The sequence below is a fragment of the Centropristis striata genome, chromosome 11 (genome assembly GCF_030273125.1).
Source record: "Centropristis striata isolate RG_2023a ecotype Rhode Island chromosome 11, C.striata_1.0, whole genome shotgun sequence".
NCBI lineage: Eukaryota > Metazoa > Chordata > Actinopteri > Perciformes > Serranidae > Centropristis > Centropristis striata.
The window spans coordinates 16,781,625-16,801,997 of NC_081527.1; the positions used below are offsets into that span (position 1 = coordinate 16,781,625).

Here is a 20,373-nt window from a genome sequence, read left to right on the forward strand (position 1 = left end):
GGTGGCATGATTTTGCAAAGTGCAAAAATACCTTACAGCCATTAAAATGATTGCAACTGGGGGAAAGATGCGGTTGACAGTCAACGTGATGGGAAAGATTATCAAAGCACCTCAGTGCACTTATATTTCACACAGCAGGTCAACAGGGGCTTTTCTGTCTTTCTGCCAAAACACCCCAAATCACAATAAAAATTCAAATAGCCAGCTGAGTACTGAGGTAGAGAGCGGGCCATTAGCAATTAATGGTATGCATTATTACAGCTTTAAAATGCTGGAGCGGGAACTTTGACCACAGCTGGTAATTTACCTTCCTAAAAGAGCACAAGTATTGCCAAAATCTGGATTGCTTAATTTCCCTAACATTGCTTTTAATGGTTGGAACAAGAGCATTAACCCACAATACAAACTGAGGTTGTAAAACAGAAGAAGGGCATTCTGAGAGTGAGACTTCTGCCAAGGTCAAATCTCCTATGTTGCAATGTTAACAAAAAAGAAAAACAATTTGTGTGTATCTCCAAATTTTAACAAGTTCTTCCTTGGTCCATGCTTCAGCCTTCCACCAAGTTTCATGGAAATCAGGCCAGTAGTTATTCTGCAATCCTGCTGACAAACAAACATACCAAACCAAAAACACCTTGGCAGAGGTAATACCGAACAGGCCGACCAGCCTGCTGTGAAGCTGGTATTTCTAGTAGACCGCTGCTGTGATTCACTTAGTGTCTTGCATGCATCAGTGGAGTATAAACAGTGATTCACTCACCAGTCCTGGCGTTCATTGTTGCTGGTGTGCTCTGGTTGCTACCTTTCATGGCAGAAATTCCAATGCCGTACTCTGTGCCTGGGAGCAGGTCTGAGACATAAAGAGAGGGGACGGGTTACATATTTAAAACAAAATATAGCAAGAACAAACTAGCGACATCCCAGTACACGAAATATAGTAGTCGATATAAATACCAGTGAAATGCCACAATTCTTAGTACCCAAATAGCACTGTAAAAAACAAAAACAAAACATTCTTCCTGACTACCAGAGACAATAAGAAATACCTGCAAGACCACGAATTTTAGAACCTTAGTTACATCCTGATTTTTGTCGCCTGTCTTTTCACCCGCTGTGGAGCAGAGAAAAGGGTGCAGTGACAACTCGGCAGTCCACTAACTTGTTGCTCTCGCTACCACTGCTCTGTTTCAACAGTGTTAGGCTGAAGAAACATGCTTGCAGGCTGAAAGTCTACCGTGGTGTTCTACTTGGATTAAAGGTAAACACAGCCTGGTCTCCCACCATGCAGCAGCAAACAGAGCTTTAGGGGACACTGGGCATCCCCTGTTCAAGCGAGTACCATCACGTTTTCAGAATTTAGGAATCAACGAGGGACCAAAGTATCGTTTCTCGTGACATCCTTGGAGAAAACATCACAGAATTGGTTCACACTCTCCTTTCCATGCAGAGTGCATGCCAATTAGATGGAGTTTTTCATAACAGCCCAATTAGCTCCACATTGGTGATGAGGTGTAGGCAAATTTACATGTACATCAGTTTAATTTCTGAGGAAACCCGCTTTTTTTTTCAGCATAATTGATCAGTTTCAAATCAATTCAGTATTTCCACAGTGAGATCCTCAAGCTCCAGACGAGATGATGAGGAAATGGAAATGAGCCAGCGCGTGGCAGAGATTATTAGTCGAGAGAAAATGAGAGTGACAGAGAAGGAATGAGGGTAGAGGCAGCATCGATTACAATGCCCCAACAGAATAACACAGGGACCTTTTGCTTCTATTCTTATGCCGGCCGTGCCCTTTCCAGCGCTGTGGCCTTTCAGAAAAAAAAAACATCCCAGCTGACCCTTTCTTTCAGACAGCCTTTCAATATGCCCGCAGGACAACAAGCATTTCTACAGATACAATCAGTGGCTCCGTCAGCCAAAATGTTAGCTCTGGAGATAATCCTGCCATGTAAAACACACAGGCACTTCCCAGCTTCTTCAGTACACATTAGATGCACTGAGATAATACCGAACACAAAGGGAAAAACACAGCTCTGAGCAAAACACCCCCACACATGTAAATGATGAATACTTCAATAAAAATTGACTACACAACAAATTAATGAATAACTGAGGGAAAAACAGCACATCGCTCCTCCTGACTTACCTGTGAGGGAGGTCTTAGTGGTAGGTCCCTCATTGCGTGGTACAATGACTTTATCATACTGGTCTCCTGCTAAAGTGCTGTACACCACCTGGTAGCCCTCCACCTACATTTAGACACATATATTTAAACATTTACAGCACCAAACTGAAGGAAACATTTGTATTCTTTTCACAAAATGAAGAAAGGCTGTCACAAACAGCTAAAGCAGCTTTAAATTGGTTTATAGAATAAATTGTTTATTTTGCATCAGCCCAGTAGGATATCTGTCTCCCTGCCAAGACTCTGCAGAATCATGAGGATGAATAAATTGTGGTGCTAACAGGCGTCAAGACGGACTAGCTTCATAAGTCTAGCTGTGTAGTTAGTCAGTACAGAGTGAAACAGCAACAATTTACTACATTTTCATTCAGAGTAAAACATCAAGTGACCACTTGAACCCATTAAACTTGTTCCCTTCATTCCCAGTTTTTGCATTTACTAAGCTGACAGAATGCAGACCGACCTGGTTGTGATGACTAAAGTCTTCAATACAACAAGACAGAAAAATGAGAGGAATAAAAACCTGCTTCAGAGCAAGTGCACAGGCATCAAGGCATTAAGAACAAATCAGTTGTTATTTTTCCAAAATTAATATAGTAATCATAAACTCAGTGATATAAAGGGCATCTTAAGGTATTGCTGGAATCCTATAGAAGTTATTAAATAGTTCAGGATAGTCCACTAAACTTAGTTTAAAAAACCCCAAATATGTCAAATAAAAGTACCTACAATATGGCAATATAAAAAGACTAAGTAAAAAAGTAAAAGTAAACTAAGAAACGTACAGATTAATATATTTTTTTAAAAAGCAATTAAAGAATCAAAAGCAATATATTTATTTATTTAGTATTTAGTTAAACTTTATAATCCAATATATATAATTATTGGATGATATTGGATTGCTCTTCATATGTTTTGTATGCAAAATCTTGATCTGCAAAGTAGCTAAAATTGTTAGTGGAATAGAAATATAAAGCACTATGAACTGGAAATAATAAAGTGAAATACAAGTACCATAAAACTGTATGTTGGAGCTGCAATTTACATTTATAGATTGAGAGATAATAGACCACTTATAATATGTTGCGTGAGAATACAGGCAGCTATACAAACAACAAAGCAAAAAAAAAAAGGTATGGCAAACGTTGTTGTGTTGTCTTTCACACCTGATAATCACTTAAACTGGATGAAAATCAAATCATGAACATTAGCCGCAACTGCTATCCGGCCCATGCCTCATTACCTCCGCCTCACTGTTGTCCCATTCGAGCTCCAGGGTGGTGGAGGTCTTGGACACGAGCCGCAGGTTCTTGGGGGCATCGATCTCTGAGAAGAACGATAAAGCTGACAATGTTGGGGACACAGAGACCAACTCTCAGGGATTGTGGACAAGCGAACATCATCAGACAGATACAGTTAGTATCCAATTGCTGATTACTACAGTTGATCTGTTTGTATGATGATATAATTAACTGCTGTGATCATTTATATTCTGTTAGTGATTCAATACAGATTCATCTGAATAACCTTGAAGTCAACTCTGTGACAGCATATGCATACATTTTACTTAAGCTTATTTCACTCACTGTTTTGCACTCAAAACACATTAGGATAATGTTTCCACAAATAATGTACTTTCATCTGCACAAGCTACCAAATTACCTTGAACAGATGTTCACTACCATACCCAATATAGATAAACAGTATGTTTTACATTAGGCCATATGTCATCTACTGTTTTATCCTCAGATGCAGGCACGGTACCACACATACACGCACACTCACTCACACACACACACACATCACTATCACAACATCTGCTTGCTGTCAGACCTCACCGGTAGTAAATTCAGTGGAAATAGATCCGCTCTCGTTTCCTTTTCTCACTCCGCTCACAGACACCTCGTAACGTGCGCCAGGACGCAGAACCTGTGGAACAAAAAGAAAAGAAAAAAAAAACAGGGACAGTTTGGTCTGTTTAATCCCTTTGCATGGATTTTTCGTTTGTTTTTGTTTAATCTCCAGACACAGACAGCAGGCAGACTCTGCGATTAGATAATTTACCAAGCATGACAAGCGTCAGACACACACACACCCACACACACACACACACACACACACACACACACACACACACACACACACACACACACAATGTGCAATGTAATAACCCCAAAGCCAACACTCCACCCAAAGATAAACGGTTTAAGTTGTGGAGACCAGCTTTTCTGTCCCCAGATGGCAGGTGAGTCCACATAATGCATCTGCATGATCCGATCTGTGACACTGCAACGTGATGAATTGCACACACACCCCGCCACTCACCTGCAGGGAGTACTGGCTGAGTGTGGGCTGAAGGCGGAAGGTGGTCCGTGGACCCTCTCCTCCCACCAGGCCGTAACGTAATACGATCTGATCAATCTTTGCTTTTGGTGGTGTCCACTCCACAAACGCTACAGTGTCTGACACGTCCCGCACGATCAGCTGAGTGGGGCCATCGATCACTGTGAAACAAAGAAGAATTAATGAGTGTCCTGTTGCTTTGTGTCGCCACTTTGTAAACCTGGCCATCCATTGCTGTACTTTTTAATTCTGTCCAGGTATTGTTAGACTTTTTTTTTTCAATTTCACAGCTCATTTTTGGTCGGATACTAAATCAAAACTCTTTTTTATAATTGAGTCTTAGGCAGGGATGCAACCTAGTACTATTACCATTTCAATCATCAGAATTATTCAATTATTATTACTTAATTATTTGTTGAATAAAACAAGCAACATGTTTTGATGTCTTATATTCTGAGATTATCTTATTTGAACACACATATTGTCCCATTGCAATACATGTTGGGGATGACATTTGAAAAAATGACAAATGAAAAAAAATGACTTAGAAAAATAATTGATTATCAGAACCAATTTTTTTTGTAGATGAACTAATTCAAAAATCAAATCATGTTTAAAACGTGTGTCTACACAATCCAATTTTTCTTTCAACAAAAGCAGCTACACTTCTTCGGAGCCTAAATAAAACAGAGACACAAATTATGATTCAACTGAACAAAATCAAAGAATAAGTAAACAAGTGTGACCAGACAACTTTTGGGTTGGACACAGTTGAGACAGCGTTCACAGGGACGCTAGAATGGGGAAGTTAAAATGAAGGAATGAAAGTTCATGTTACTACTGCTTCAAGCTCATGCAGTGGTAGATGTGGATTAGTTATCAGAAAAAGCCGTCCTCGGACAGCCGAGCATGTAAAGCTTATCAGACCTGACACACGCTGAGACAATAGGCTTTATCTGTGCAAGGTGTGAAACATAAGCCGTGATTAAAGTCTTTCCATGCTGACTGCTGGAAACCAACACTTATTAGGTACGAAAACCTGAAAAAACATTGCACGTGATGAGGAAAACGCATTTCAGAACAGCAGCTCACACATAAACACCTCGATATGGTGAGGATTCTCTGAGGGGTGCTCAGTGTGTAACTGAGTGGAGCTGTCTTATTGGACTTCTGTGCTTTATGGACTGACTATAACAAACACCCTGTTTGAGCATAGGGTGATTCATTAGTGTACTTGGTACCAGAACACCTTAGGCCAAGATTGATGATTTACTTTGTGGTTGTATCATCAGATCTGCGGCTGTATGTCTATGACACTCAGTTGAAGAGAGAAGTAGGGAAGATCTGGTACCAAATAGTGAAGTGTGGATGAACTGGAAACATCTTGCTGAGGACATTGTTCATGAGGTCTTTTGTTTTTGCATTTGTTTTGTGGACTTTTATGAGGGATACTGTGGTTAAGTGTATTACCGCAGCTATTGCTATGAGCCATTTGCTCCGTATATAACCAGCTGTGTCTGTAATCTCAGCAGGAAGTCAAACTTTCAGTGGCTGTTGGGCTCTGCCAGGGTTGGCCCTTGTCACCAATTCTGCTGGTGATTTTCATGGATAGGATCCCAAGATGCAGCCAGGTGAGGAGAATGTCCGGTTTAAAGAATTCCTACTCTGCTATTTGAAGATGATGTTTCTCTGTTGGATTAATCAGACCACGACCTTCAGCACTCACTGAGGGGGGTTGTAGTGGAATTTGAAGCAGTCAGCACCTCCATGTCTGATGCCATGGTTCTCTGCCGTAAAATAGTGGATTGCATCATCCATGCTGGGAGTGAGTTGTTGCCCACAAGTGAAGGTGTAACTAGTTAATCTATGGTTCAACTCTCACCAGTGGTTATGAGCTTTGGGTAGTGACTGTAAAAATTTGATTGGGTATACATCCTTAGAGATTGGATGACAACCTCAGACATCCGAAGGGAGCTCAGCTGGGTTAAAAGGAGCAAGTTGAGGTGGTTTGGGCATGTGATTAGGATGGTGAGTTCCTTTGGAGGTTTTCAGGGCACGCCAAAGTGTCTTAGATCCCCAGGAGAATCTGGAAAACGATGCTAGGGGAGATGGGTGTCTGGACTACATTATTTAACCTATTACCACCATAACTTGACCACAAATAATCGTCAGAAACAGGGACGGATAGGTGATACAAGACGGATTCACTAAAGACTCACTCTACTTGTTCTTATTATTACTGTTATTGTTTATATAAAGACATGTCAGTCAACGCAATCAGGTGTTTGACAATGTGATAAGTTGCACTCTATTTCATTAATTTGTCCATTATCTATATTGAAAAAAAGCTGTGGGAAAATTCTGCAATTCTACAATGTCATTTAGCAGGCGCTATTATCCAAAGCGACGTACAAATGAGAGTAATACAACACAAGCAAGGATGAAGTCAAGAAACAGAGTAAGTGCCGTGGGTTAAGTTCGAGTCCATCAGGACACAAGTGCTTTATTGGTCACAAGATCGCTCAGTGCCATACTTGTCGTGGTCGTCAGTGTAGATCAAGAGTGAAGGTGTTCAGTAAAGAGTTGATTCTTTAGTCTCTTCTTAAAGATTGAGAAGGACTCAGCGGAACGGATGGAGTTTGGAAGTAAAATACAGCTGCTTTTGATCTCTAAATCAACATTTTTCTGCTGCGGTTAAATGGGGCTTTACTGAAATGACATTAATGCCTATATTTGATTTAAAAAGACAAACATTATTTAATGTTGAGAAACCAACCAAAATAACACATGCCATGTGTGGTTCAAGGCATATTTTAAATAGAAAGCACCATACTATGCTGTGATCGCATAATTACTCTGTATTGATGGCCCCAGGGGGAACTTATGTAAATGATATATTTCAGACATTAAGCGACACGGGACCTTACTGAAGTCTTTCTTAAAGCTTTTTGAGATCTAAATAAGTCTCCTACTCAGGTTGACATACTGCAGGTCCACCCGATCCTTGATGTATTAGAAATTGGCCCCTTGGGTCTCGTCCTAGAAAACATCCTGAGGAAGACAGTTGCTGAGAACCTGGTCCCATATCAGCTGTCCTCTCCCTCTGGTTTTCCACAGACTTTCATCACGCTCACTCCGTCTCCAAGGAAGGATAAATCTTTGTTATAAATAATAGAGTAACTTCAAATTTGTCTTTTCCTCTTTCTTTATCCAATAAGGTGTCCTGCAGTGGGCTGTCGTGAAAAATTAATGACAGGGTGCCATGAATTATTAATCGATACTTAATTACAACGCACAAAATGAACAAAGACTTGACAGGAAATTGATGGTGTTTTGACTGCAGACATCACAGTTTGAATTGTTATGGACGACGATTGAATTGGATCTATTACAGCTGTCTAGTAATAGTGTCAGCTGGGTGAGGAGTGGGGGCAATACCTCAGTGAGGTTTACATCAGGGACATAAATGGTGTCAGACCAACAAATATGTCAAGGTGACACTCACTGTTTATGCCATGGTATTTAGCTGTGTGTTCATGTGTGTGTATAGGGGAGTGCAGGAAAAACGTGTTTAAAAAAATGTTTAATACTGAAATAATACGTTGATTGATTGAGTGAAAATGAATTGCTGACAGTTGTTATAATCGCTTAATCATCAGAGTCTTTTATCATGCAAAAAATTTCAAACATTACTTTCTTCCAGCTTGTCAAATAAGTTGGCTTGCTTTTTCTCTATTACTTAATTATTCAAAATTGAACATCTTTTGGTTATGGATTGTGGTTTGGACAAGTGTCATCCTGGGTTTAATTGACACAGTTATAAATATTAAAAAGTTTCTATTTGATGCAGTGCTGCTCCAATTTGAAACCCTGATTTCCTCAAAAAGTGTGCAAGAAGTTTGCATATTATTGCACCGTTTTGATTATGCTTTTCAAAGCAACCCAACTCTTTTGGAATCAGGTTTGTATTGTAATGTTAGTGTTGTAGTCAAGACCACCGAAACAGAGATCAAGTCACGACCAAGACCAGAGTGTATCAATACCAAGACTTTGAGGGGTTCAGACAAAGTCAAGACCAAGAACAGACCAATGTTAGTGCCATGTTGCATAACATGCTACAACACACAATAAAAAATGAAACATGCAAACCATAGGATTGATTTGAAAGGTCCACAATCCCACAGAAAACAATCTTTTATTGCTAATGTACGTATGTATATGTGTAAGTGTACCATGCAGTTCTGATCAAAATGCATCACAGAGGTGAACTTTATATCTGGGAGTTTTTCCTTTCTTTTCTATGAGCATTACTTCTGCTTTCTGTGTTCATGCTTCTTTCATGGTGTGTAGCGTTTACGTCGGAGCTGAAATTAGCCAACGTGGATGTTAATATGCAAATTAATCAGAATCAGAATGCACAGGCAATTTAGTAATGTTATGTTGTGAGGTTGTTAAAAAAAAACTCTGGAGTACACTGATTAAAAATGCAGTCAATTCCGAGACAAGACCTTCGAAGAGCAGTCTCGAGATCAAGACCGATCTCAAGTACTGCAACACTGCCTAATATCATGGTTCTTGTTTACAATTCCTATTAATACATACATGTTGTGACAGTGGCAGTGACTGGCTGGCTTCGTCCCTGGTCTCGGAGCGCCACCAGGTTAACAGTGTACTCCTCCCCTGGTCTCAAACCAGTCTGCACAAAGGAAGTGATTGTGCTGGGCAGCTGTGCAGTCATCCCTCCATCATTGTCCTGGGAAATAAACAAAGGTAGAAAGTGATGAGATGAAAAGCAAAAACTGCATATCTTAAGTAAATGCCAGCTACTGTGTGGCTCAAACTTCTTCTCTCAGTGGAGATAAGGGATCTGGCAGATAAAAGACTATCCCCATCAGTAAGACATAAACAGAGACTCATGCAGTTAAATTCTACGCGGTAGAATTCCTGAACTGTGTATTTCTTTTCACTGATTTGTACATGTTTTTGAATGGTTTAGCACATTCATTTCCCAAACTGTGTAGCTACAGTAATATTTCTCAGGCAATATTCTGCAGAGGCAGCACTCTGTACATTTCCAAAGGCCTGTCACTCATCCATATGGAGCCCCTGCTATTCCCAGCTGTTCTCAGAGAGCCAGTGTTGCACATGCACTTCCTGCCGACAGACAGATGTTACACCTACTGCTGCTCCAAGATCCCCAAAAGCCTGTGCTACGAAGGCTCATATTAAAACAGAACATATAACAGCTTGCTACTTTCCTGAATCAAAACTGTAATTAGAGATGTAATCCATTTAATCACCTCAGCTAAATTACTAGGGTGGGCAGTAACACACAGCGGTAATGTTCCGATAACAATTGGTCCTCAATCTCAATAATAATACAGTTAAATGCTAAATTATACAAAATGAATCACCATAACAGTATATTCACTCCCATCTCCAGTGTCAGTTTGCACATAATTAGTCATCATTCTCTCTGCCGACAAGGTCGCTTAGATGAGGAATGAGAATTTTTTTTTTTTTTGGTCCTTGTGGAGGTTTTGTTATTACTTTAATTTAATATAATTATGTCTTATGTTTAATCTCTTTGATTGCCCATTTTTTAAGGTAAGACAGCATGTAATTATGTCTATCAAAAAGTGTCAATAAGAGGTTTTTATAATCCTCTTACAATTCATAAAAGCAAAATCATTAGATATAGTTAGATTTAAAATGTAATAAAAATGGATACATTCGCTGCAAAAAAGATCTCACTCCCCTTGTTTCCAAATAATAATTGTAAAAACTGTTGTTACGCAAGAAAGCCCAGATTCAAATCGTATAGAGCTTGACAGATGCACATGGATAAAAATATACCCATTCTTTGCACACATTGTGATAGGCCAAAACAGAGAACGAGGACAAACGGCAAGTATAGTTTTGAAGTGTTAACTGGTATAATTCAATATAATTATCGAGTAAGACAATTCGTGAAACAACGTTTTTTCCCAATGCAACGCCTTCTCTTCACATTCTTCATAATGCATGAAAGAAAAGACTGTTCCTTTAAAAAAAAAAAACATGCATTTGTTGATTTTTTTTTCACCTCAAAACCAGGAATAAAACATAGTTGGATAGTAACACACACACACACACACACACATATATATATATATATAATGAATATGTATTACAAGCTGTTTTGAATGCGAGGGGGTTTCCTTTTACTTATTCACCTGATTTCTTCAACATGATGCAGCCTCCGAGGCTCAGCTGAGCCATTAAAATTGATTTTTAGCGGTTGCCTTGTATTGTTTTTTTCATCCCAGAGGTGAAGGAGGTTAGAGCTGAATGATTAATCGATTCATCCATAGTCAAACGACAGAACATTTATTGTCAATTTAGTGATTTTTTAAGCTAGAAAGCAAAAAAAAAAATCCTGGTTTCCTGCTTCTTAAATGTGATGGTTTGATGTTTATTTTGTCATACATGATAATAACTAAACTAGTTTGGTATTTTCAAGACTTCTGAAAAAAGAAAACAACGTTTCAAGACCTCAACTTGTGCTCTGGGTAGTAACACAGGGCATTTACTGAGAAAATAATAGGCAGATTAATTAAGAATAAAAATAAGTTAGTTGAAGCCAGGATAGGGTAGAGAATCACAGAGTGCATCTTAACAGTTTTATAGGCATGATTTGACAAACTATCATGCAGACAAATGCTTTATGTAAAGAGAATCCTACAGATTTACACAGCCTCATCCTGTGTCCTGACCTGTATTCTTTAGTCATTTGCTCAACTATTCAACATGAATCACAATGCTGAGATACTTCAGGGAAACCCTAATCGTTATGCGTGGTCATGTGTGTGTATCTCTGTGTTTAGATTTCATTTCAAAATAAAGCTACAGCAGCTTTTACAACAATAAAAAAAACTTTTATTTAAGAGGGAGCTTCCAGGAAACTGAAATAGCTCTGATGTCCTTGAAAAAGTCCCATAAATTATATAAATCAATACTGAGAATATAATTTACGACCATATTTAACTCCAATACTAGTGGTACTTATAGAATACATGTACAGTTCTACTGGCAGCAGTTATGATTGACTGATTGCTTTACAGCTTTATTGATTTATTACAAAAAGCTCAAAACATAACACATAAGAAGTTGCGGTAGGTACGTGCTGGCAGTATGATATTTTATTGGAAAGTCAGATATATACTGTAGCTGTTTCTAACAGTGTTACCGGCAGGTCTCGAGTCTCGCCCTGTCGCTCTCTCTCTCTGTTTCCTTTTTACAGAGTAGCGGGTTCTGTGTTTGTTCGCATAGGCCGAAGCTTTCATGCCTACTTCCATTACGAGATTGTCAAAATTCACAATCCCCATTGCTGGATTAAATCCACAGGGGGGCGGGACTGCCAACTCATAATATGATTTCCCCTGTGGCTGGAGTGAGGGAAGGGAAAGCGAAGGAAAGATAGAAGGTGGAATATTTACACAGAAAGGGATGGAAAGGGGAAGAGAGAGGTGAAGGAGAAAGGAAGGGATGGAGGGTGCCTTCGAGGGGTAGAGAGGAAAAAAGCTGGAGATTTTGACCAAGAGATGGAAGTGGATGGAACATGGAACAATAGATTAAGAGGAAAAGGTGGCAGGGTGGAAGGGAGGAGACAGACATGGACGATTGAATAGAAAGAGAAAGGACAGCTTAAAGCAATAGAATGAAATTAGGAAGCTTTTTGCTTCAGAAATGTTCTATCCTTAAAGGGCTTAAAATAAACACACAAAAAAAGCATCTAACATCAGATTTGAGGCCGGACCAAAGGATATCTCCCCTTGAGAACACCTGAAAGGAGAAAACCAATTACTGTGAGAGGGCATGAGATTAGAGTGCAGAGAGAACCTCGGTTTACGGCAGGAATTAAAAAGAAAAAGGTTTTGCTTTCTGTCTTTGAACCTGGCCCTGCTATGGTTTAGGAAGGGTTATTCTGGAAAAGGGTTTAATGGCTCATCCACCTAATAGCCAATAAGCTTAAGACAATCCGCTTGTCTAATTCGGTATGGGCTTCAAGTTGAGCAAAACCCCCAAGACAACCTAAATCCATCCAGTGATTTTTCTTCATAGTGATTTAACATTTAGAGATTGGAATAAGTGTGATTTAAAACATTATTATTTTCAATCAAGCATATCTTGTGTTGGCCAGCAAGCAAAATAAAATACTGATGTGTGTGTGTGTGTGTGTGTGTGTGTGTGTGTGTGTGTGTGTGTGTGTGTATGGGAGAATGTACAAGTTTGTCATGTGCTGATGATTCATTAAAAGCATAAAAAGTCTGTTTCGTCCTTCCATCTGTCTCGCACGCAAGGTCAGAGCACTTTCAGCATACTATAATGCTGTAGTCTTCCATTGGGAATGACGGAGAACACATACACTCAGTGTTCACACAGCTTTACTCTACCTTGGGGATGAAGCTGATCTCCCATCCATCGAAGGAAAAGTAGAAAGGTAGCCACTGGACCTCCACTGACGTCTCTGTGATGGATTTGAAGACTAAACCATCCGGATTGGAAAGATCTGGAGAGGTAGCCAGAGACGTATTATTGTTCTTCAGTGACCCACACAGCCCATAAATCACTACTACATCTCATGCTGAAGGTGTCTACTGCCGAACCTTTCTCTTTATTTTTCTTTTCTGTTCCCTGTGTCTGTACTCATTTGCTTTGTTTCGATCACCCTCATGGTGTGCTGAATGTTTGGATTGTTAATTATGTGGTGCATTTTTCACAATGTTTTGCATCAAGAAACATTCTTCATAGGTTGTTTGCAATCATGTAACTGCACAAAATCAGATGGAGGGCAAGAAGTGACGGATCCATAAACTACGCGGATTGGAAACAGAGGAAAGTGACCACATAATAATTGAACCTGCAAGAAAATTGAAAATCATATTGGGTGTGATTTATACGAAATGAAGAAAAGCATTTTTTTTTCACCCAACAACTTGACTAGTTTGCCCAGTGTGGACTTGGTCATTGTAACAAATGACCTTGTCCTCAAACAATAGGACAGATGAAAGCGTAGTAGAGTTTAAAGGACTATTTTATGTGAGGTTGGGTCCACAACATCTGAACCAAAGAAGAATGGAACAACTGCCATCTCGTTTTTGGCGGGGTTAGTAAACTGTTGCTAATTGTCTTTTTATATTGTTATTGCTGTTTTATGTTGGTGTTTTGAGGCTTTCTGGGGTTCCACTGGTAACATCTTTGCCTCCACGATCAACGATCATGATCAAACTTAGCTTAACCATGCCAGGTGATATGCTACTTTAGTACACTTTAGTTACAAATTTTGCTGGGACCACTACAGATAAACATTTAATATCCTGGAATTCACATTATAAACACCACTGCTCACTATCCCTGTAACGGTTTGGCAACAATTTAGCACACTGACACACACTGTACTACTATTTTAAAGTTTTTCTCCAATTTGATCTATTGGAACATCTGTAAATAGCACAAATGTATACACACAGTATTGTCTAGACACAGTAGCGTCTTGACTGCCTCCCCTAAATCTGAAAATCTCACTAATGTATGGCATTATATGCAAAGCAGCTACAGATTTCTTTTTGATCTGCAAGCAGTTTTTTTCAAACTATATATGCAATGCATTAGATTGTACTAATGATAGTTATACATAAAGCCCCTGCAACATTAGTTCTCTGTTTTAAAACAAACGACTCCTACTTTGATTTAGCGGAATGCAAAAATTACTTTTTCACAAGCAGCGGTGTCCTCATAAATCTTTCCAGATAATCAAATACTTCATTTCATAATTAAGTTTAGCAAAGGCAACCAAACAAATCATATCATATATGAAAAATGGTTGCATCAGACTTAATTGCCCTAAATTGACTTTATAACTGCAAACAGAAATTAAAGTTACTTATCTGTGAAATGGGGGATGATTTTACCAGCTAAGACTGAACTAATGTCAGCACACTGAATGTAGCCAGCTGATGTAGAGTGGATACAATATTCTGTTTGCCACTGAAGACAGACGATTACTTATTCAGGGGTTTGGTGAGTTTACATGGCTTTGATAGCCTCAGCATAGAGGTTTAGTTAGTTTCTCAGTCATAGTTTGTTTCTCAGACAGATCTGATGACCTGGCATTAACACTGACGAGGCGTTCTTATTTGTGTGTGTGTGTGTGTGTGTGTGTGTGTGTGTATTTGAGTGTGAGTGACACCAAGCAGGTGTTACAGGTAGAAATCGCAAGCATTTGGCACAGAGGAGCAGCTGGTATTCTCACTCTGTTGACACTGAGAAACATTGGAGGATTTTACAAAAAAAAAAGAAGGTGAGAGACAGAGTGTGTGTGCATCTGTCTGAATGACTGTGTCCATGTGAGGATTTTCTGCGCTGAATGACACAGAGAAGATTTTATAAGATACAGAATTGAGGTATTGCATCCATATTCTGTTGGTCATGAACCAAACATGGCCTCGGTGGAATATCCGTCAGGGCTCCCATGAGAACATTTTGTCAAAACAACCCACAGGGCTGCACTTACAGGTCGAAACAGTGATGCTGGCAGGGACGCTGATACTGTTGTTAATGACAGCGAACACGTTGATGTTGTACTCCATGCCTGCCTCCAGGCCTGAGATAGTGCAGGTGGTGGCATTGCCTGGAATCCTTATCTCTAGTTGCACACCTGACAGAGAGACAGGAAAAAAGATAGACTGGTACAGTAGCTGTGTATGCTTTCAAGACATTTCATACAAACTGAAACTTACATTTTATGCCTTCCTTGCTTTAAAAGTTAGCATAGCCGTGTACATACCTCCAGGGCTGCTTGGTGTGTAGGTGACTAAGAAATCCGTCAGCACAACAGACCCCTCCCACTCCACATCAATAGTGCGATCAGTCACCCCTCGTATCTTCAAGTTCATGGCTGGTGCCACTGTTGAGACAAAAAAACATAAATTATATGTAAACAATTGCTATTTCAACTAAAGTTGTCTTGTATTTTGCATGTGTGCCCAGATCACAGTTAGCCATTGCCTACATTGGTGGGAAAACTGGAGAAAATGTACCTGCTCTCATTTGTATGGTAAGATTTTTCCAAGCCCATACTTCATATTTTGAGTGTAGATTGGACATCTTTCCTGGAGGTATATGTTTGGTAGGAAATAGTCCCAAGGTAAAGAGATCATTTCAAAATAAAAATTATAACTGATACAACTTGTGATAGCTGGTAAAGGTAGGTGTATCAGCTTAACATTTAACAAAAATAATTACAAATACTGCAAAAGTTAAAATAAAGCTGCATGCATTGGAAGTGCCAGTAATTACAACTCCTCTGAATCACAAGTTCAGTTTGTGTTTCAAAGACCTGAGAACTCACAGGGATTCAAGCCAACTTTTTAATTTAGTTTATTTGATCCTAGGTCACAAGTATCTGCAAATAAATGTCAATAATTTTTATATGCAACAGTAATTTCCAATTTATTGCACTTTAGAACCTAAAGGAAGAAATTCCCATGTTGGTATTGAACCTCAGTAAGAACACATCAGCAACACCAGCTCTGGTCTGATGGACATGAGTTCCCCTAACCCTGCAAAAGTGGTCTTTGTGATACTCCAGGGCCCTGTTGTTATATAAATTGTACACCACACTGAGTTGTGGTTGTGAGGCTCTATCCTTCAAAGGTGCCATTCCACCTGAGCTGTTGAAATTGCTGTTTTCTCAATCCGACACAACTATGACTAAGTTGTTCTAAGAGATCTGTAGTCCTTTAAGCTATTCCCTAGACCTTTAAACCACAAACAGATTGTGTAGTCAAAACAATTCACAAGAGAATAGGCCTAGAGGCTTGAACTTGCTTTATTGATTACATTTCTAAGAACACACACACACACCTGTTAGACCCCACAGATTTTTAAGATCACTTATGGAAAGATGGCCTTGAACTTCAACTCTCTGGAAGCTCTGTGTTAAGTATGAAAAACTATTTTCTAACAAATAGACACAATGCATGGTCAACAGTTAAAGTTACAACCTTGTATAATCTGTTTCGTTGTCTTTGTCGACATGACACCATCAGACACAAATTCCTGTCTGTGTACAACTGTTATTTTTTCTAACTCTGCAGACATGGATAGGCGGAGAAAATGGGGAACTTTGAGGACTAGCTGGTGGCAACTAAGAGAAACTCGGATAGAGCAGCATAAAAGTTCCAAACGTTTCCTCGACACAATTCAACGTTAGCTCATGTCCTGGCTACAATCAAAGCCTATTGCACACTTTATGCACCCCATTGTCAGCCATAATGTTATGTTATGTAATGTCAGCCATTAGTTAGGCCTGGTAAACTGTCCCTAGGTGCAGGCCCTTGCTCCTCTCCGTACATGGCACCTGGCAGACTGATCCCGTCCACCACCACGGACTCCCCTCCTCCCCGTAGCCCTTTCCTGGCTGCAGGCACACGGCCCTTTCATAGCATCAGGATCAATAGGTGCCGTGACAAAGAGTAATGTGGAGGGTCGCGCTTTATCTGCTCTATCAGTCTGGATGGAAAACGGACCGAGACACTGATGGATGTACCCGGACATTAAAAGGCAAATTTCAGTTATGAGTAGCTCATATTTCTGCCGATCAGGTTTGCTTCCCGTTTCACTGCATGATTGTGGCATCCAGGGTCAATGAAGGTAGAGTAAATGTTACACAAACAAAGCACTTATTGCCAACGCACACACCACTGCAACATTTTGCCATTATCTCGATTGCTAGACACTGTCTCTGCATCAGTAATCTTCAAAACGAGACAACAGGCTACACTGCATTGCATATGTGCGTTCCGGAGGGTAAAAGAAGTCAGTGTTTGTGGCAACAAGAGGCCGAGTGTTTACATGAAAGGGAGAAGGACTGTCATTCACTCGTCTGAAGTGGAGATCGTCAAGCCATAAGCCCGAGAGGTGGTGGTGAATGTAAATGTGGAGGCATAAACAAGAGTGTTTACAGCTCCCACTGCCAAAAACAACAAGGAGGAGGAGGGGGGGGGGACAGGTGAAGGGCATAAAGGAGGAGAGGACAAGACAGAAGGTACAAACAGTTTGAGTTGAAGAAACAACGAGACAGATTCACGGACAGACAACGGGACAGAAGAGGAAAAGACAAGACAAGATGAGCCTCGGGAGAGGAAACTATTAACATAAAAAGACTGTTAAATGTGAGAGAATAAGGATGAAGCGGAAGGAGAGACAGAGAGACGAGTAAAGTGAGTGTGATAGAGTGATAAACAACCTTCTCACCCCTCATCATCTCTACATCTTGTGATACAGGACTCTACGGCACAGCACCGAGTCCTCCTCAGGGGAACCTTTCCACACTCTAGTAGCCGTTTCAGCTACTTCCTCACACGCTCGACAGATGGGCGCATGCGGCACAGTAGTTTGCTCATTCCGAAACAGGGAACCTGCACTGGGGACAAATCCTGCGGCATTCACTTAGCTAGATTTATTTCATCAATTAGACTCAGCTTTGTCACGTATATGAAGGGAATAACAAATCAAACGAAGGAGCAATAATCCATGGGATAGAAGAAGAGTGATTGAATGAGGTCATGCAAGGAGGCTGAACAGACGAGCTGCTGCGAAGTTAAAGACATTAACTCCCAAAGAAAGTGAAGGGCAAGCTCTCAAGTGGGCACTTAGGAAAAGGTTCCTCTGAAAAGTTAGTCGAGGGAACTTTTTACTAAACATACAGCAAAGACAGAGAAGCACCTCGTTGTTGCTACGTGAAAGGTCATCAACGACCAGTTCATTCTAATGCAAATATATTGTTTACTCTGTTGTGGCCCAGGACTGGTTCAACCTGACATCCCATCAACATTCCTCAGTTGAAGAGAGTTTCTGACCTTTGTGATTGGGCCAGTGTCCAACTTCAGCAGCAGCCTTCAGCTCCTAACTTGATCTCCTTGTTTTCTTTCTTTCACTTTAAGCACATTTTGTTCTTGGGCTGCCTTCAAGGTCTTGGGATGTCAAACCGTTTTAAAAACTTCTCCCCAGCAGAATATAAAAACACAGAATCACCAGACGCGTGAAGGTGAATCTCAGCAGTACCTGTTGTCTGTGAATATGCTGCCTAATAATAGTTTAGTTTAGTTTATTAGCACAAAGGATGTGATAAAAACAAAAGTATATAAGAACAAAATGCATAAATTGTGCAGGAGAGAAACGCCAAAGGGCTCATTAAAAAACCTCCCCCTGGACTTAGAATTTATCAAAATACTTTAAATATTATAGCAGAAGTAATTGTGCTAAATATAAATATACATATACAACATTATCTACATAAATGGAATGATATGAATACACTGGTTACATCACTTGCAAACATTTTCGAATGCTTAGAATTTTTGTCTTCTCCATTTATGGAAACTTGGAAACCATTCCTCATGCATGAATTGTATCTTTCCTAAGGTTGTTTAAAAAGGGCAAATTTGCTGAAGGTTATTCAGTAATCTCGCCTGGAGTCTTCAAGTCTCATTAGGTCTAATCAGTATGCTATCATAGGCCAATACAGCAGTATGTAGTGAACTAAAACCTTAAAGTTAAAACTCTAGCTGACAACGGAGGTCAGTTCATCACCAGAGGACTAACTTACCTTCAGGCTACTTGATGTAATGGCATTTCTCTTGCTCATTTGCTTTAGGCTTAACTGAAACTTGTAGTGTGTAATAAGTACGATATTTTGGCTTTTGAGTGAAATAGATAACACCTGAATAGCTACAATTTTTAATGATCATTTTCAGATTCCCGCCTTTAATTAGGGTTCAGAAATTCAATCTGCTGTTGCATTATTTCTAATGACCACATCGTAACAAGAAAGTTTTCTTTGCTTTGATTCAAAGTAAAGAGTCATAGACAGCATAATATACAGCTGACTTTCTAAAGTAATGGTTTGATCGATTGATTTTCTGAAGTCGAGTAATATGACCAACATCGTCGCTGCTGAATGACATTGTAGAATTGCAGAATTGTCCTGCAATAGATGGGGGAGGCAGGAGCAAAACGTATATCTTACCAACCCCCAAAAAATCGACATACCTTTAAATCGACTCTATATTTAGAATATTATCACGGCTTTGATGAAAGACAGCAATTTCCAATCCATTAGGGAATCACAGCTGTTGTCCATGCTGTCATCAATGCCACCAGACTTCCTTGACAAAAACAGTCATTGTACCTCACAGAAAACAGAAGTCTACTGCTGCCTTGATCGTTTAGTTTATTTGTGTTATTATGTGACTTTTGGTGAATCTGAATTAACCCTCAAAACACCAAACACTGACTTCAAGGTTTGAACGCCTCCTGGGTGCATGCCAATTGTGGCCTTAGTGCACATCATTGAACTGAATGAACTGAGGTAATGCTAAACCTGTGGGGTTTCCTTTACTGAAATGCACAGAAACGATTTGGTTTCTTATCCTTCACTCTGCTAAAGCTTCCAGAAAAGGAGGAGCACAAAGGTGTCTGCTATGAGTTCACATCTATTTTGCTTTAAAAAATAAAAAAGGGGGGGAGCTCAGAAATACATAGTGACAAAGGTCCTTTGTCATAAAGGTAAGTAAAAAGAGAATCAATTTTCTATTCAGTGCAGGACAATGGCTCTTGTATATTGAATCACTTTTGTCACAATCTGCAACACAATAACATGATAACAGTATGTGTCCACAAGCTGCAGAGGCAGACTGTGAATGGCACAAAAAATATTGTGTCCTTTGCCTGCAGCTGCAGAACTGTCACTTGTCTGTCAAAGCCCTTTAATATCACAGTTAATACAGGTATTCTGT

General features: G+C 39.8%; 1 protein-coding gene across 1 annotated transcript in view; it reads right to left on the minus strand.

Moving 5' to 3' along the window:
* The window catches only part of tnr (tenascin R (restrictin, janusin)), a 206,913-nt gene that overhangs the window by 55,817 nt on the left and 130,723 nt on the right, over positions 1-20,373 (minus strand). The window contains exons 10-18 of the mRNA XM_059343993.1: positions 15,360-15,479; positions 15,087-15,230; positions 12,967-13,082; positions 9,134-9,284; positions 4,514-4,692; positions 4,027-4,117; positions 3,432-3,532; positions 2,150-2,252; positions 761-850 (exon numbers count right to left, since the gene is read on the minus strand). Of these exons, the coding sequence (XP_059199976.1) occupies positions 761-850; positions 2,150-2,252; positions 3,432-3,532; positions 4,027-4,117; positions 4,514-4,692; positions 9,134-9,284; positions 12,967-13,082; positions 15,087-15,230; positions 15,360-15,479 (1,095 nt within the window). The remainder of the gene's footprint in view (positions 1-760; positions 851-2,149; positions 2,253-3,431; positions 3,533-4,026; positions 4,118-4,513; positions 4,693-9,133; positions 9,285-12,966; positions 13,083-15,086; positions 15,231-15,359; positions 15,480-20,373) is intronic.